This window comes from Syzygium oleosum, unplaced genomic scaffold (assembly GCF_021117445.2).
Source record: "Syzygium oleosum isolate NSW1041296 unplaced genomic scaffold, Sole_v2.1 Sole_v2.18, whole genome shotgun sequence".
NCBI lineage: Eukaryota > Viridiplantae > Streptophyta > Magnoliopsida > Myrtales > Myrtaceae > Syzygium > Syzygium oleosum.
Window position 1 is genome coordinate 1,028,057 of NW_026607502.1, and position 16,724 is coordinate 1,044,780.

General features: G+C 41.2%; 1 protein-coding gene and 1 pseudogene across 1 annotated transcript; both read right to left on the reverse strand.

Annotated features, from left to right (window-relative positions):
- Positions 1-16,724, reverse strand: part of LOC115686577 (S-linalool synthase-like) — a 67,741-nt pseudogene that overhangs the window by 49,263 nt on the left and 1,754 nt on the right.
- On the reverse strand, positions 13,040-15,827 carry LOC130140425 (S-linalool synthase-like). The gene is made up of 8 exons (XM_056319778.1): positions 15,717-15,827; positions 15,377-15,603; positions 15,181-15,296; positions 14,991-15,089; positions 14,692-14,907; positions 14,171-14,300; positions 13,822-14,067; positions 13,040-13,563 (listed from the first exon to the last, which is right to left on the reverse strand). The coding sequence occupies exons 1-8, from the start codon at positions 15,823-15,825 to the stop codon at positions 13,066-13,068; spliced, it is 1,641 nt and encodes a 546-aa protein (XP_056175753.1). The 5' UTR covers positions 15,826-15,827; the 3' UTR covers positions 13,040-13,065.

A 16,724-nucleotide genomic window follows, 5' to 3' on the forward strand; every position in this document is an offset into this window, starting at 1 on the left:
GTGCATGCTCGACGACATTGGATAAAATGCGGTATTCAAAAGAGGCGGTGACCTCGGCATCCTCTGCTTTGGGGTCTGAAAATGTTTCGGTTTACAAAACCGTGAGACAAATCTCAGTGAGTTCAACCCCTAAACCTAGGCTAGGCTAGCATGCAATCTCGACCGAAAACAAATATTTATAATCACAACACGACAATAATCAAACCATTCTCGGACCCACGGGTTAGACGGATCAACATATAATAATCACGGCACATACGTAGCACGCATGATCACCCGTATGCCAATCACATGCTCATGCCTTGATTCTCACACCTTCGTATGCCGGTCTATGGATGTTCATGCATGCAAATGTCGTCGACATATCATGCGTATTTCTCCGGCCCACGCCCACACCGCACACTTGCCCAATTCATTATTATTACGACTCGAGTCATCAATTTTTCACGGCCCGGTGCGTCTAGCTCGCTTCAAAGTGCATGAGGCGCAGCAACCGATCTGCCCGGTGTCTCTACCTTTGCTTCAAAGTGCATGAGGCGCAACACTTTGTCTCCTTGCGAACGAGCACGCTTCAAAGTGCATGAGGATGGTCGCCTTCAGGACGTACCGGGCATCGTCACTGCTTCCAAAGTGCATGAGGACGGTATCGACCCGAAGGTCCTTAAGTGATCACACAACTTATTATTATCGAACCCGCCGTATAACGCTTCAGGGTATTTTAGGTGATCACATGCTCATGGCAGACACGCATTCTCGCACAATTTCACCACATGCCACACTCTTGGCATACACAATGCGTGTCCATGTTATGCAATGCAATGTACCACGAGCACCAATGAAATCAATCACTCAATATCACAGACACATGCTCAATTGGCCCAATTAATACCGTGTGGCCCAACGTGCGATTCACAATTCAAACACATATTTCAAACCAATCATTGGCCAATCGCACACCACAAAATCAGCCACACAATGTCACGAGAGATGAATACAAGCCAAGGCACTCAAGGTCGATCTCCCACTAATATACCAAACATACTCATGCTCGATTTAGACGCATTCAACTCATCCTCAATACAATCAATTTATTTCCGTTCTCACCCAATCCATTCAACATTGATTCCGCACATTTATTACAATTCAATGTAATGCGTCTAAGGCCCGCCTTCACAAATTAGACTTAGTCCTCATTCTCATTGGTACGGGGTCAATAGATAGGATTTATATAAGTCCTAAATAACCCCTAAAAATGCCTAATTCCTTGCCATCAACCAATGACTCAACTAAGTACTCAACTTGGACAAATTGCACAAATTCGGTACTCAATGAACAGTACCAGGGAGGACACATTTTGTCCACTAAACCACAATTAAACACCCTCATTAGGCTCTAATCTCAAACTCCAATCACCCAACAACCAAATACACTTAATTAGGCCTCAATTAAGTCCAAATAACACTTGAATTGCCTAATATCAAGTCTTGAATCATTGAACTCAATTAGTGCCACACTTAGACAAATTTGTGCAATTTCGGTACTAATGAACGAGTACCAGGCCAGATTAAGCCTTAGTCACTAGTTCACACTTAAACAATCACATTAAGGCCTAATCACATACCTAATCACCCAACTACCAAATACACTTACTTAAGCTTCAAATAAGCTTAATTAGCCCCTAAAATGTCCAATTCTAAGTCATTAACCATTGAACTCAATTAGTACAAAACTTAGACAAAAATACACAATTTCGGTACTCAAGTGAAGTACTGAGCACGGGGCATTTTGGGCCTTAATCGACCATTAAAACATCTCATTAGATCCTAATGACCCATACAAAACATCACACGCACAATTAAACCTAATTAACCCTCAATTAGGCCTAATTAACCCCTAAAAATGCACAATTAAACTAATTAAGGGTTTAGGGGTTTATACTCGCCTATTAACGACTCGGGACGACGAGGAACAGGCGGTCGATCACCGATGCGCGGTAAGGATCGACGGCGGCGTTCGGGTGCAAGCCGGCGGTCGCGGCGACACCGGCGGAGGCGATTTGCTGCTGGTTTTGTTACGTTTGGGCTGGAAATGGGACTGTGGATGGGGAACGGTGAGAGGAAGGTCAAGGGTGCTTGTGGCGTGCGGTGGTAGGTGGCCAGCAGCTCGGCTGGTACTGTTCCGGCGTGAACGATTACAGAAAATGCGAACGTGAAGCTGCAGAACCGAGAAACGGAAGAGAAGAAGAAGATTTTACGGGGAAATGACCGAATGAATCTCACGAGAGAGAGAAATGGTCGGTCCAAGTGAGTCAACAATGGGTGAGTGGATTCCAAGTGTCAAGATCTAGGGCTATTGGACAATTTTGCCCTTGATCCGATGGCTATAATTCCTTCTTATCCAATTATTTAGGGGTAAAATGGTCATTGGTCCTTAACCCAAGCTGACCAGACCTGATTTAGCCCTAAGTCACCTTGGTTAGTCCCCTAATTAAATCCAAAATTCGGAATTACCAAAAATGGGTCCAAGGGCATTTTGGACATGACATGCATATGATATTTTTGTATTTTTCATGAAATTCGAAATTAATTAAATACTTTAATTTAAACCTACAATCTATCTTAGAAATGAAAATCTAATTTATTCTATGAAAATATTTTTGGTTTTTTTATTAAATTCGGAATGAGAAAATTACTCTAAATATGCAATATTATATAAAAAAATAGATTTCGAATTATTGACTAATCTTTTTTTGATTTTTTTTATAGAAACACAATCAATTCAATTCAAACAACAACAAAAAACCGGAAAAAAATAGCAATCAAATTAACACGACACCAAATCAAAAAAAAATATTATCCATATCCATTTAAATTTAGAAACAATAGATTGACAAATCATATCTTGGGCATGAGGATCGGATTGGTCAATCTTCCGCACAATCGCGAATCATATCTCGGGCGGGAGATCGGATTGACGATTTTCCATGCGATCGCAAGTCATATTTCGGGCATGAAATCGGACTGTAAATCATATGCACGTTGTGAAATTAGGAAATAATTCCTAATTTAAAGGCTATTCGAGAACTTAATGGATACGATAATATTACTCAAAGATTCACACAAGATTGCAATATTTCAAACAAGGAAACATTATACTTGAAAAGCGAATTAAATGAGATTTTTACCTAATTCGAATGTTTGCTTTTCAAGTTTGGACTGGCAGACGGTAGTTCGCGACCAAGGATAGCCGCTAGCTTGGCTACTTGGTGTGGACGGTTCACGGTGGTGACACAGCAGAGATGTCACGGCTCACTGCAATAGCAATTATTCGGTGGGGGCTCGCTGGATGTTGCTTGATGAATGTTAGAAAGAATAAACGTGAACTGGACCAACACTTGACTTTGCTGAACTTGGTGGTGACTGGGAACCCACTAATACTTCACTGCAGGACACCACCGAGAATCCTGTGAGAAGCAGCATCAGCAACGTTGATCGTTGGTCAGCGGTCAGACTCGGAACAACAGCACGCTTCATTATCTCGCAGTGCACAGCAACGTTGTCGTCGGGACAGGGGAAGCAACTAAGCCGGTCGCAGCTCACTCGTCGCCAAAGCAATGAGGCAGCAGCTTCACAGAAGGAGGAACTCTGCCATGTTAGATCATCGTCAAAGAAGCGTTAGCAAGCAGCAACCGGCAGGGCTGCGGCCGAGCGTGGACGAACGAAGAACGTGACCGCGAAGTGAACTGGGTTTGTCGAAGGTTGCAGTTGCAACAGCGATTCGAGTGTGAGGGCGCGGAGGAGCTCAGTCGTGGTCATGGAGATGCACGGCCGAGGAAGAAGACTCCTCTCTCTCTCTCTCGCTTTGTGCTTTTTTTTTTTTTTTGTGTGTCGTCAATCCAAAAGAGAGACCCCCTTTTCTTGTCCGTAGGAGGCCTTTATAGGTGAGAATGCCTAAGCCTTTTTAGGAAGAGACCCTCTCAAGAATATTTAAAACATATTACGCTTTGGCTTCTTTCCTTTTTGCTTATGCCCATGACGCCACAGTGTAGTTCCAAATATATATCCCCCACGTTGACCCATTCCGTTTTCCTCTTCTGGTATCCTTCATATTTTTTTTTCCTTTGCACAAAGATACAAAGAAACAAAATCTGCTGATGCTCCTCCCTCTTCTTTTATATAGTGCCCTCTTCTCAGTGAAGAACTTGCCCCCTTTACTTTGTCATGACGCCCAAGATTTTTAATGGAATTTCCGAAAGAGATATTGTCAATTACTGTCCATGGATGCATATAGGATATTACTCCCTCCTATCTTCAGACAATACGGCAAATATAATGAATCTCCCTTCCTTCTTGGTCTTCCATGTGGCAGAAAATATATATATATACAGAAGATCTTTTGCGATCGAAGATCACATGTGCAAAACATGTGACTTTTGGTCATGGGCTTGATTGAATTAATTTCATTTAAGCTCCTAACCATTCGCTCGAGTCCATCTGCCGTCTGTCCGATAGATGGGCAAACTATATGGGCTTAATTAACTATTAATGAAATGCTCCTAATATCTATATGCAATTTAGCTAATATTTTTTGTTTAGGGGTCGGGGTCGATCCCTAATTTTCTATGCAATTATTCTTAAATGACTAGTTAAAATTTAGGTGTCAACAAATAGCATTTTAAGATCAAATCAATCAATTCTTTCCATTAGTAAAATCCAAGCCAGATTACTGGCCGTTGTTTACATTCTGAGTAAGCGATAACATCTTAATAAAGTCCTTACGCTCAGAACTTGAAGTTAGAGTGGTTTGTTCAATAAATTCTAAATATATTGACTCCATTTTATAAACTGAGTTTCTTCAACTTCTATGCACAAAGTCTAAACTTTGTCTTTTGTAGTGCAGAACCTGGACTTCTTCTTCTGATATACTTAAAGTCTGGACTTCCAGAATATAGCTACCTGGACTTAAAACTTCAAAAGCATATGTCAGACTTTACTCATGAATAGTTTTGCATCATCAAAATCTATTAAGAAGTTTTCTCAACACCTTCTAATTCATCTCAGGTCGTGATTCATTCACATACTTAAACTCGAGACATAACTTAATAAATAGATTAATGGTGAGAGTTTATTTTCTTTCCATTGCCTTTTCCCCATATTCATAATCATTAAAAAAAAACACCTAAAATTTTCTTTTAGTAATTGAAAATTGACGACGCGTGACTTGATGGCGCAAGCTTCGCGAGATTAGGACATTGATTCTGCTGGGTTTTTGGGCATGTAGCGGGTAGCTTGCCTCGCTAATGTTCCAAAATAAGACTAATCTATCTATTTAATTGAAACAATCATTTGATTTTTTGTTTATAACTTATTTATTGAATTGAGACACGTTCGCTAAAATGCTTTTTTTAATTTAATGCACGAGTAACGGAAATTGAACTCACACATGGCGAATCCGCTTGGCTACATCTGCCAAATTTAGTAACGCATGCTTAAAGATCTGCAGTGTAACAACCTAACAAAGTTATTATATATTACTAGGGAGAATACACATATATAAAGAGTATATAAGCTACATAATTAAACGATGCGGGATATTTAAACATACACATAAATATATAGCGTTTTTATTTTTACAAAAATTATGCAAGAGTTTGTCCGAAATATAGACCATAAAAAGTTTTAACAAAGATCATTCCAGTATCCAACATGGACAGGCTAATTGGCTTCTTCAAGAAGTAAAGCACGTGGCTTCTCGCCCATTTCTCTTTTTTTGTTTTCCTTTCCTTTATTGTTTTTACCTTTATACATGTCTAGAATATGGCATCTTTGAATCCCTTCCTTTATTTCATGTTTATTTAATTTAACATAGATAGAAGACATTCTCCTTGTGTTCCTTCAATTATTAAAGCATATTTTATGTAAAACTTATTCCGTGATTTCTCCTTTCACGTTCAAGTAAAATCTATAAGTTACAATCTCGCAATGCTTTTACATTCTAATCCAAGTTAATTTTCCACATCTTCTATCGTGTGAATTTCTTTCGTTAATAGAAAGTAAATCTAGCGTGTTGGTGATATCTTGCTATGTACAAATTTAATACATATATTAAACTGAATTTGATTTGCCAAATCTTGTGAGATACACCCTGAACCAATATGAGTAACACAGTCTCTTATTATCCGTATCTAGTTTATTATATATACCACGCTAAATTTAGCCACATAGGCAATTTGTTTTTAAGGTGGCCCCTCTAGGACAATTGTTCCCTTTTTGGTGTCTGAAGCGCATCTGTTTCTCCCAAGTTTTGTCAACTTTTTTTTTATCAAATTTTTGAAGCCCCTCTATCTTTCCCATCAGCGTTCGCTCTCGGGTGTGAGCCAACCCCTTCGATCTCCCCCTCCAGCGTTGCCCTCACTGTTGAGGGTAGGATACGAGACCGTGACAAGCCAGAGGTCAGATCGAGGTTCGGATCGGGCAAAGGCCTTGGATCTCGGGCTCGGCAAGACTGGACCTGAGCCCCAGATCTCGAATCTAGGCCAGACTCAAACTCATATATGAGACTGAGACTCAAGCGCATTGGCCAAGCTCGGGTTCAACGACAGCATGGACAAGTCATGGCCACACGAGTGGAAACCAGAAGCAAATAGGGGTGTGTAACCGGATCCGGTTTACTTAGGAACCGAACCAAATCACTCGAAAAATAGGTCCAAGAACCAGTTCCTTTTTTTTTGAGAACCGGTTGAAACCGGTCCAGTTTCCGATTCCAAGTGAAGACCCACTTGGGAACTAGGCCGACCAAACCGGTTTTTAGGGTATGTTTGTTTTGGTGAAAGTGTTTTCTCGGAAAGTGATTTCTAGACTTTCATCCGTTTGATTCTCCGATAATGATTTGATTAACGGAAAATATTTTCCGATCAACACAAATATCATGTTTAATTTTAGGAAAGTAAATTCCCTTATCTAAGAAGGTGAAAACACTTTTCGGAATTACTCATATTGAATTTGTTAATATTTTTTTCTTTTCTTTTCTTTATTTTTATATTTTCCTTTCCTTTTCTTTTCTTTCTAAGAACGAAAACATTCATGTATTTTCTTTTCTTAATAAAAATAATTTAAAAATAACAGATAATTTGAAATAATTTAAAAAATACAAATTTTTTTGATAATTTTCACCATCAGATTTTCATCACCAAACAACAGAAAATACTTTCCAAGTCTTTTTTAGGTTTAGCCAAACACCGAAAAATAAACTCATTTTTCTGGAAAATGATTTCCGGAAAACATTTTTCAAAAACGGTACGTTTTTCATTAAACAAACGCACCCTTAGTTTGTGTTAAAAAAAAAAAAGTTAGATAATACTATTACTATATTTTGGATTGTTGCTTTTAGTGGATAGTAATTTCTATTGCCCATCTTAAGAATTGTTGCTTTTGGCGGATAGTGATTTTTATTATTCATTTTTTACTTTAAATTATTTCATTGCTATTCATATTATTTTGCTGGAAAAAATGAAACCAAAAAAAGGAAAAAATGAAAAACAGGTTCTCAGGTAGACCTTGGAACCGGACCGGAAAAAAAAGGGTAGGTTTCAAAATAGGTTCTAAGTTCCAAAAATTGAGAACCGATTCTACCAAAGTAGGTTTCAGGTTTTAGGTCGAGAACCTACCCACCTTAAAATCGATCACCCTTAGCAGCAAAGGAGTCAGCCGAGATTAAAGGGGTTGGTGGTGAAAATCTGTGGCAAACAGTGGTGGAAAGCGGATGTCACGACTGTGGTCAAGGGCGGAGGCAACAACAACTGGCTGTGGTGGCAGTGGTCCTTACGTCGTTGCAAGTGGCAAATCCAAGGTTCATGATCTCGTTTCTTCTCATGTGCTCAAGCCCACAATTTTGGTTTTAACTAATTAAGGGTGTATTTGTTTCGCGGAAAATAAATGATTTAGAAAATATTTTCTTAAAAATAATCGCTTGTATCGCTTATACAAATGAACAAACGAAAAAAAAGTTCTTCGTCCACGAAGTGTTCGATATAAATTGTTGTCGATAATAGAATATCATTGACTAATTACTTTTGTTAGAATTGACGTGTAAGTTGTGTTAGAAAAATTCCACATCGAAGAATTGGTATGGTGTGGAGTAGTTAATATATCCAAGTTGGCCCATAACTCATTGGATTAAGTTTTTGAGTGCAAGTTGGTTCAACTGGATATGTTGACGGGCTTGAACTTAGGCTCCCTCTTGGCAATTTCCCCGAGTGAAGGTATAAGACTTCTGCTACGCGCTCCCAACAAATGATAGCAGAACCAATGGTCACCCCCAATCTATTCCGGTGTTTGGAGAATGTCTTAGGAAATGAATCTGGTGACCATGCAGTTTCTGGGTGGTGGGCATTATGGTGTAGCAACGTGACCCCGATAGGCAACTTCATGGTTCGGTCTAAAGAAAGAGATGAAGGACGAAGTTGGGCATTGATGGAGATTTAAGCTGAGATATCTTGATGCAGAAGGATACTTGGATTAAGGGGGAGCAGACCCAACAATGAGCTCACACGTGAAAGTGGAGATTGTTGGGAAGCATGTTAAGAAAGTCCAGTATCGGGAAATTGGTGTGGTGTGGAGTAGTTAATATATCCAAGTCAGCCCATAACTTATTGGCTTAAGCTTTTAAGTGAATGTAGGTCTAATTGAATATATTGATGGGCTCAGACTTAGGCTACTTTTTTGCGATCTTCCCAACTGAAGGTATCAGGTTTCTGCTCGGCACTCTCAATAATTTCAAGTGATATAAGCAATCATTTTTGAGAAAATATTTTCCAAATCATTCATTTTTCACAAAACAAATGGAGCCTAAATGCTCTCTCTCTCTACCCCCTCCCCCCGGCAAAACAAATGGAGCCTAAATTGTCACACCCCGAGCCCCATCGAGCTTGCGACATCCCCTGCTCCGGTCGAATAGTTGCGACGTCTCAGGAACGTCGCCGACCCAACCCAAATATCAGAGTCACATGCGGAAGCGGATATATATAAAACAAAACCCCGGACAGAAAGATGACGACAACGGGGTAGAACAACAGAACAGACAAACAATAACAGCAGCATTTCATACAATATTACTGCACCACAAAAACTAACATTATATTACAAACATAATTATCAAACTAGCATCCGAGATCACCGTCATAACAAAAGATCAGGGTCTGGTTAACTTAACTTCCCTATGGGTCAACCTGATTTACACAACCCCTAAAATACCCTAGGGAAAACCTAAGGATCGCCTTCCGTTCTGCTCCTGATTCTTCGGGCTTGAGCCTCCGGACACTCACCTGCAGTTCCACCGGGCACCAAAAACGGTTCCTCGAACTTCCAAAAAGAAGAGGCGAACTTCCCGGGTTTACGGCTGGGGGTCTGAAATTGTGGATTATACAACTATGAGACGAATCTCAATAAGTGTACAACCCCAAACCCCACGTAGACACTCACGTACCGCCAGACAGAACACGCATCTCACACAACGATCAATCAATCTAACAATCACACACGAACCTACTTGGAATCCATCATGCACGTTCCTGCATGTTAGACCATAATACATCCAGCACTTCACAGTAATACATCACAGACGCACGCGTGCCTTAATTATAAGACAGAAACCACTTGGGCACGTCCCATACCGTGCCTAGCAGTTTCTACCCCATAATTAAGCATCACATCACGCGATACAAACACACTCGCACACTAACTCACACAATGCGTCCCTTTCTCAAACCTCACACCTCAAGCCAATTCCCACTCATTCTCAACTCTTCCACCACTACCGCGCCCGCGTAAAACGCATCAGGCCAACGGTCTTCTGATCTCGTCAGGCATCGACACCCCGTCGGGCCGGGCATCGTCACCTCGTCAGGGACGGCATCGTCTCGCGTAAACGAACACACCTCAGGACGGAATCCTACACACACTTTCCTTCTATCGCGTCCACGTAAAACACATCAGGCCAACGGTCTTCTGACCACGTCAGGCATCGTCACCCCGTCGGGCCGGGCATCGTCACCTCGTCAGGGACGGCATCGTCCCGCGTAAACGAACACGCCTCAGGACGGATCCTTTACCACAAATCCTACATTTCCATACCCTCGTTCCACTCAAACCACACTTACACACGCCCAACAATCGCACGGCCAAACATACACACCTCACACACACATTTCACAATTTCACATTCTCGTCACACGAACACGCCACCCAATCACACATTCTTGGCACGCGAATACAATACGCGAATGCACTATCACACCACCACACCTCACGGCCACACACCTACGGCACATTACCGCACCACCTTCAACCCAAGCATAATCCAAATCAGCCCACAATCACAAATCACACAACCACGTACACAATTCAATTCATAGCATAATCCCACCGATCGATTGCACAAATTCAACCCCCAATCCAGCCACAACATCACAGCCCTACCCGAGCTTCCTAAACCTCAAATTTTCATCCCCAATTCAGTCCACAACCACCAAATGATCAGCCACTCATTCAGTCCCAAAACAGCCACAAAATTGCCTCATCAAAATAAATAGTAAACGAACTCCAAAAATTCTAAAATTTTGATATATCATAAAACACATCTTGATCAACATTTCTTATGAAGAACATGAAATCCGGTTCAATCTACAACCATGCCTTTTTGTCCCTCGAAATCAGACCAAAATCAGTTCGCTCTAACAGACTATTTTGTCCTCAAAATACATTTCTTTCAACACCCAAATCACCTTGAAAAGCTTTGAAATTTTTATATGTTATAGCCACAAATGTCCCCAACAATTTTTGTGAAGGAAGTATTTTGAAAATAGGCCTGGAAAAATTTATAAAAATTCCAACAGACCAGAAGGTCGGGTGAACAGTAAATCGGGCAGTTTTGTTTCGGTCCAAAGATGGACTTCCGAATGGCCTCAAATGATTTCCAAAAATTCCCAAATTAAATTATGTTATAATTCAAGATGTTGGGAGAAACTTTCATGAAGAAAACTTCCTCAAATTCGGCCCCCAAAATTCTCCACAAAAATAGCAAACCGGAAGGGTACAGTAGTCACAAATCCGAAAATCACACCAAATCACACGAATTCAAACCGTAATCGTTCCGTATCATCACGGCCCTATCCAAACCTCCCAAACCTCATATTTTCAGTCTCCAAATCAGTCCACAACAACCAATTTCCAGCCCCTAGCTGAAACCCAAAACAGCCACTTAATTCACCCTAAACCGAGCCCTAAACGAGCCTAGCAATACCCAAGGTCCTAGGCGACATTTGGGGAGGTCACTTACCTAAGAAAGGCGAGACGAACGGGCTGGATAAGGGCTGGAGCAGCCGGCCCCAGCAGCAGCAGCGTCGCCGGCGGCCAGGCAACGAACGGCGGCGCGGCGGCGGCGTGCGGCGGTTCCGGCGAGTCCACGGCCGAGCAAGGGGGAGGACGGGAGAGAGAGAGAGAGAGAGAGAGAGAGAGAGAGAGAGAGAGAGAGAGAGAACACGGGAGAGTGAGGGGGAGGGAGTGAGAGAGGGGGAACAAGAATGGGGGAGAGAGAGAGAGAGAGATTTGACTAAGTTGGACCAACTTTTCCTAAATGCCCAAAATGCCCTCAAATACTTGGCTCACATTAATCCTCATCCAATAATTGAGGGGCATTCTTGTAATTTACTAGGCTGAATTATTGGGCTGAAATATAGCCTTAAATTAATCCCCAAAATAGCCCAAAATTCGGAACCCCAAAATTAGCCTAGGGGCAAAATGGTCATTTTTCCGGTCCCGGGTCGAAATTCCATTTTTCGCCCGTACCAACCTCAAATGGGTGTGGCCAACGTAATATGGCGTCGGAATCGTGAAAATAGCTTCTTAAACCCTCGAAAATCAACTGCAAAGTCCTGGGGAATAAAATAATATTATTTTTCACTTCCGAGCCAAAATTCCAATTTTTGATCGTAACAACTCTAAATGTGTGTGGCCACCCCCAAAATGACATCAGCCTCGAAAAATAATCTCATACGGCCTAAAAATCAACGTCGGTGACCAGAGGGGCAAAATCGTAATTTTTCCGGTCCCAAACCGAAATCCATTTTTTTGCAGAAATGGGTGGCCCCAAGGTTGGCCAAGCCAAAAACGTCATCGGCCGCTCAAAATTGTCACTTTCAAAATTCTCGATTCCCGGGTCCGAATTCCAAGAAATGACTAAAATTGAACAATCGCAACTTTAGCTTATCTCTGGCTAACAGGTGGCTCATTGGGATTACGCGCTCTCGACCCGTGACCGACACCAAGTCAAATCACGTTTAAGTTTACTCTACCCGGGACGACCTCAGTTGCCATGTAATTGTGAGGGTCTGTCGCTAGTTCGCTTTGGACACGATCAATCAATTAGATCGGTCTTGGTTGGCTCAAAACATTCTCTCGTCAATCCTTATAGTCGAAGGTCGAACCAAGATCGAGTTCTTTGGTCGTGCGAACTCAATCCCGTAATGGCCTTACCCCTAAGGTTAGCATCCCGTGAATGCGTATTTCCGGGTGAGATCTCACTATAAGTGCATTGGCCAAAATATTCATTTCTTAAATCCCGGGAAAAGGATCGAAAATTCAAACTGTTACATAAATGCTCTCTCTCTCTCTCTCTCTCTCTCTCTCTCTCTCTCTCTCTCTCAAAATAATTCAATCAACCTAACTAATGCACTAAACTGAAATTGGACAAGCATCACAATTGATGGAATCCACTTGAGAGTTACATCGGACTCACTATTTTTAATGGTTTAGATTTAGTTTAGTGTATATTACATACTTATTGCAACTTAGTCTCGATCAAATATGACTACTAACCGCTACTATTTTTATCGTAATTTCAGTTAGAAGATTCCAAATTGCTCAATTCTGACAGAATTGGAAGGTGGACTTGTAACGCTTTCCACACGGACAACAACGAGATTGAAGCACGAAATACCATAGCTTCAGGTGGGGCAACCTATAAGATTGGCTTATGACAATAGTACATGAAGATATACCACTGCTATAACTAAGCGAAACATAACTTAAAACTAGATGACTTGTACATCTTCCCCCATCTATTCACTGGACCTGTTTGGGAAGACATTCGATACCCAATAAAGCTCTTCCTAGGAAAAAGCTCGAGGCCAAATTGGCCGGACATGCTCTTGGTCCCAAACATCCGTGGCTTCGGTCCCGGTTGCTCCGGCAAAGCCCTCAAGGGCTTCAATTTGGGGACTTGCGGCGGGACTACAAGCGCTTTCTGGATGTCATGGAGCATGTCTGTGTCTGAATCGTATCGGTTGGAGGAGTTGAAGAACATGTGGAACACTTTCAAGCACCCAAGGTGGAGCCGCCTGCTCGGTTCGGGCAAGTCGCAGAGCTCATCAAGGACGTGTTGGAGGAACTCTTTCTTCAGTTGGTCTAGCAGCATTTGCACGAATTTGATGGAGTCCTCAATGTTGGCCTCGGGGTTTTCCTTTAGGTAGAGCAGCACAAAGTTCAATTTCCCTTGCTTTTCTTCTTTCTGTAATGAGAGAGAGAGAGAGAGAGAGAGAGAGAGACAAGCAGGTGGGGTTTGTGAGGACAGAATCATAACAACAGGCAAAAGAAGTAAGAGAAGAGTGTACATAGGTGCACAATAAGAGCACCAATGCACAAGCGCCACCTAGAGAGCAGCGGCTAATTATGGCTGCTTGGCCTGCGGCCAAACTTGGCTCTATCATATTGAACAGTTCTATCATATTGAACAGTTCAAATAACCTCAAGACACTAAAAACTTTACCAGGTAGCCTGGGACATCATTTAACAACCGAGCGATGAGCATGAGCAATTCGGTGATGGGCTGGTAGGGGTTGGACCACAGCTGCTGCAACGGCGTCGTGGGGCTCGCGAGGCACGTAGAGGGAAGGACTAAGGTGTGTGCTGCGACAGACGTCATGCCCACGTCGAGGTACTCGTGTGTCGTAGGTGCACCTCCACTTCGGCTCCACTTCGCTTCCGTGAGCCATGAATGAAATGTCTCACCCCACTTTCGTACCAAACACAGTGTTTTAGGCCATTTAAAAGAAAGATAATTGCTCGGTGTAGCAAAGTAAAGAAAGAGAAGTATAATTAAGGAACGTGAGACGTACAATATGTTGAAGGTTTTTCTTGATGTCCTTCCCCGATTGTTTGAAGCATTTCACTCTAAAGTTGGTGACGAGATCGTCGAGGGCTTCGAATATGGTCTTGGCGTGCCCACTTAGTCCTTCACCGTCCCACCTAGTATAATGTTCGTCACCCACAAAAAGAGGCGATTCTAAGGTTCAACTAATCGAATAGACAGTGACGCCATGGGAGATGAGTATAGAAACCATACACACTAATTTTGTATCTAGGCATAGAGTCGCCTCGTGCATATGGTTTAGTGAATGCACCTCTTGATATAAATTGTAGAAATAGTAAGTTAGAGTTAGACAAATACTAAGCCTTTGGTATAGGTTCACATACTATTGGACGCACTATTTTCCATCTATTTCTTATCTCAAGAAGGATATTGATATTTTGAATGATTAAAATAAGAAATGCTTTAATACATCGTTTAGTTGATAATCGTACCTTTGAACCGCATCAGTAAGCTTTTCTTAATACATCGTTTAGTTGATAATCGTACCTTTGAACCGCATCAGTAAGCTTTTCTAGATCCTCTAATGAACCTTCCATGTCAAAAAAATCATCGGCGACGGTTATTATGATTGCGCTCTTGGCGACCAATACTCGCACGTCGGAGTTGCAAGGCAAAGAAACGGAAGAGGCGACAGCAAAATAAGAGTACACTGTCTTCTCTCGACCGAACCCCATCTTGCTAAGTTCAATTTTTTCGGACCACCTGAACTCATCCATTAATGAAGAGTCATTAGAAATAATTATTTTCTAATTAACAACCCTTAACTAAACCATATGCATATATACCCTTTTACTACGTCAAGCTCCATCCTGTAAACAGATTGTCTCAGTACAAAGTTTTGCACAGCAAGTTGCACTATATCTTGATTATGAATCAGTGATGACCTAATGAAATCAAAGAAAAGCAAAAAGTTAATTTCATATTATAGCATAGTAATAAAGCAACATTATAATTTCCTCTTTAAGTCATTAATACCTATGGGAAGAAAATTTTCCCATCCATAATACACAAGCATCTTTTTCCTCCAGCCACATCCTATGTTCCAGATGGTCTAGGCGAGCCATCCATGGAAGACCCAGCTCGTGCTCAATCTACACGGACATGTCAAGCGTTTACCGTTATCATAAGATATTATACGGAATGAAAAGAAGTACCCGATGTTTATACTAACCATTCTGCGATGACTCGACGAGATGAAGCTTTCATCTCTCGTTCCTCCGGATACGATTTTCTCAAGAAACTTCTTCGAGAAAGTTCTTGCTTTCTCAAGTTGATGTTCATCCGGAAGCATAAGGCTGCTGGCTCTATAAACGTTAAGGAGCACGCTTGAGTAGTACTCATAATGTTTTTCAATGTGATCTCGAACTTCTTCACGATCTAGAAACCAACAAAAGCTTGCTGCAAAATGCAGAATACAATTGAAATTAATGGAACCACTTCAAAATATCACCCATGAAAGACCCCAAGGAAAAGAAACTGATTGAGGAACTTGTAAAGTTTGCAACTCGTACATGGTGATACACTATAACCATGCATGCGCAAAAGCCAGAATACCAAGCAATCTTTGTATAGCTCGACACCGATTGAATGAATTGATTTCGTGATCGGTTTTTCATGCATGTAGTTCCTGAAAAAAGAAATGTTAGTATGCTTGAATTAGTTAGAGATGCCCTATGGACAATTTCGGTGACCTCAAAAGCAATCACTATCGACAATAGAAAATAGGCGACAGCTTTGTCGGGAACTTTAGTAGTTTTTCTAGATCAAAACAAAGAGACTAGGAAACTTTTACTAACCGATAGATTTGTGCCAAAATTTCATCCTTTTCCTGGTCAAAGTACTCGGTCAACCCTAATCTCACTAGTTGATAAACCATGGAAAGTTTTGTAAGCTCTTCATCCACGATGTATAGAGATGGAACTGCTTTAATCATCAAGAAAAGCGAAAAGATATTCAAGTGTTATGAACGTTCTAAAAGGAAAATTCAAGTGTTATGAACGTTCTAAAAGGAAAACTATGTAAATTTAACAAATAAATTTTCAAACCTTACAGCGATGGTATATGCTATAATTACTCTACTCCTATTAAATGAGTTTTCGTTAGTTTGGCTTTTAGTGATCCACCATTTGAAGTCTTGTCTCACGCCAAACACAGCCTACTTAATCTAAAAGCATGATTTGAATTTCAACTTTAAGTCCCTATACAAGGACTTGAAGGATTTTGCCCATTGAAATATCAAAATCTTCGGTTTTGCATCTCCGGCCCAAATTTGCTGAAAAAAAAATCAAAGTTTCTGTTCTATGTATGCAGATAGGTTCCAGTTTGAGGCCGTCTCATTGGCCATATAAGTTCAGCTGAAAGAAACAAAAAGACACAAATAAAGTTGATGCATTCCTTGTCATACCTTCTATAGAACGAGAGAATTTCAATGCCCCGAATATATGACAATTCCATCAACTCGGATCAATCACAACCCATCAATTATTACGATAATTTTATTCTCTTTTCCGAAAATGACA

Bases quoted from the DNA above. Each gene is read 5' to 3' on its own strand.
- LOC130140425 (XM_056319778.1), bottom strand. From the start codon at position 15,825: ATGCATGAAAAACCGATCACGAAATCAATTCATTCAATCGGTGTCGAG. The intron at 15,604-15,716 runs GTACGAGTTGCA...TGCATTTTGCAG, and splicing joins TGGTTATAGTGTATCACCAT to CAAGCTTTTGTTGGTTTCTA. The intron at 13,564-13,821 runs GTAAAGTTTTTA...CTCTCATTACAG, and splicing joins ATGATGTCCCAGGCTACCTG to AAAGAAGAAAAGCAAGGGAA.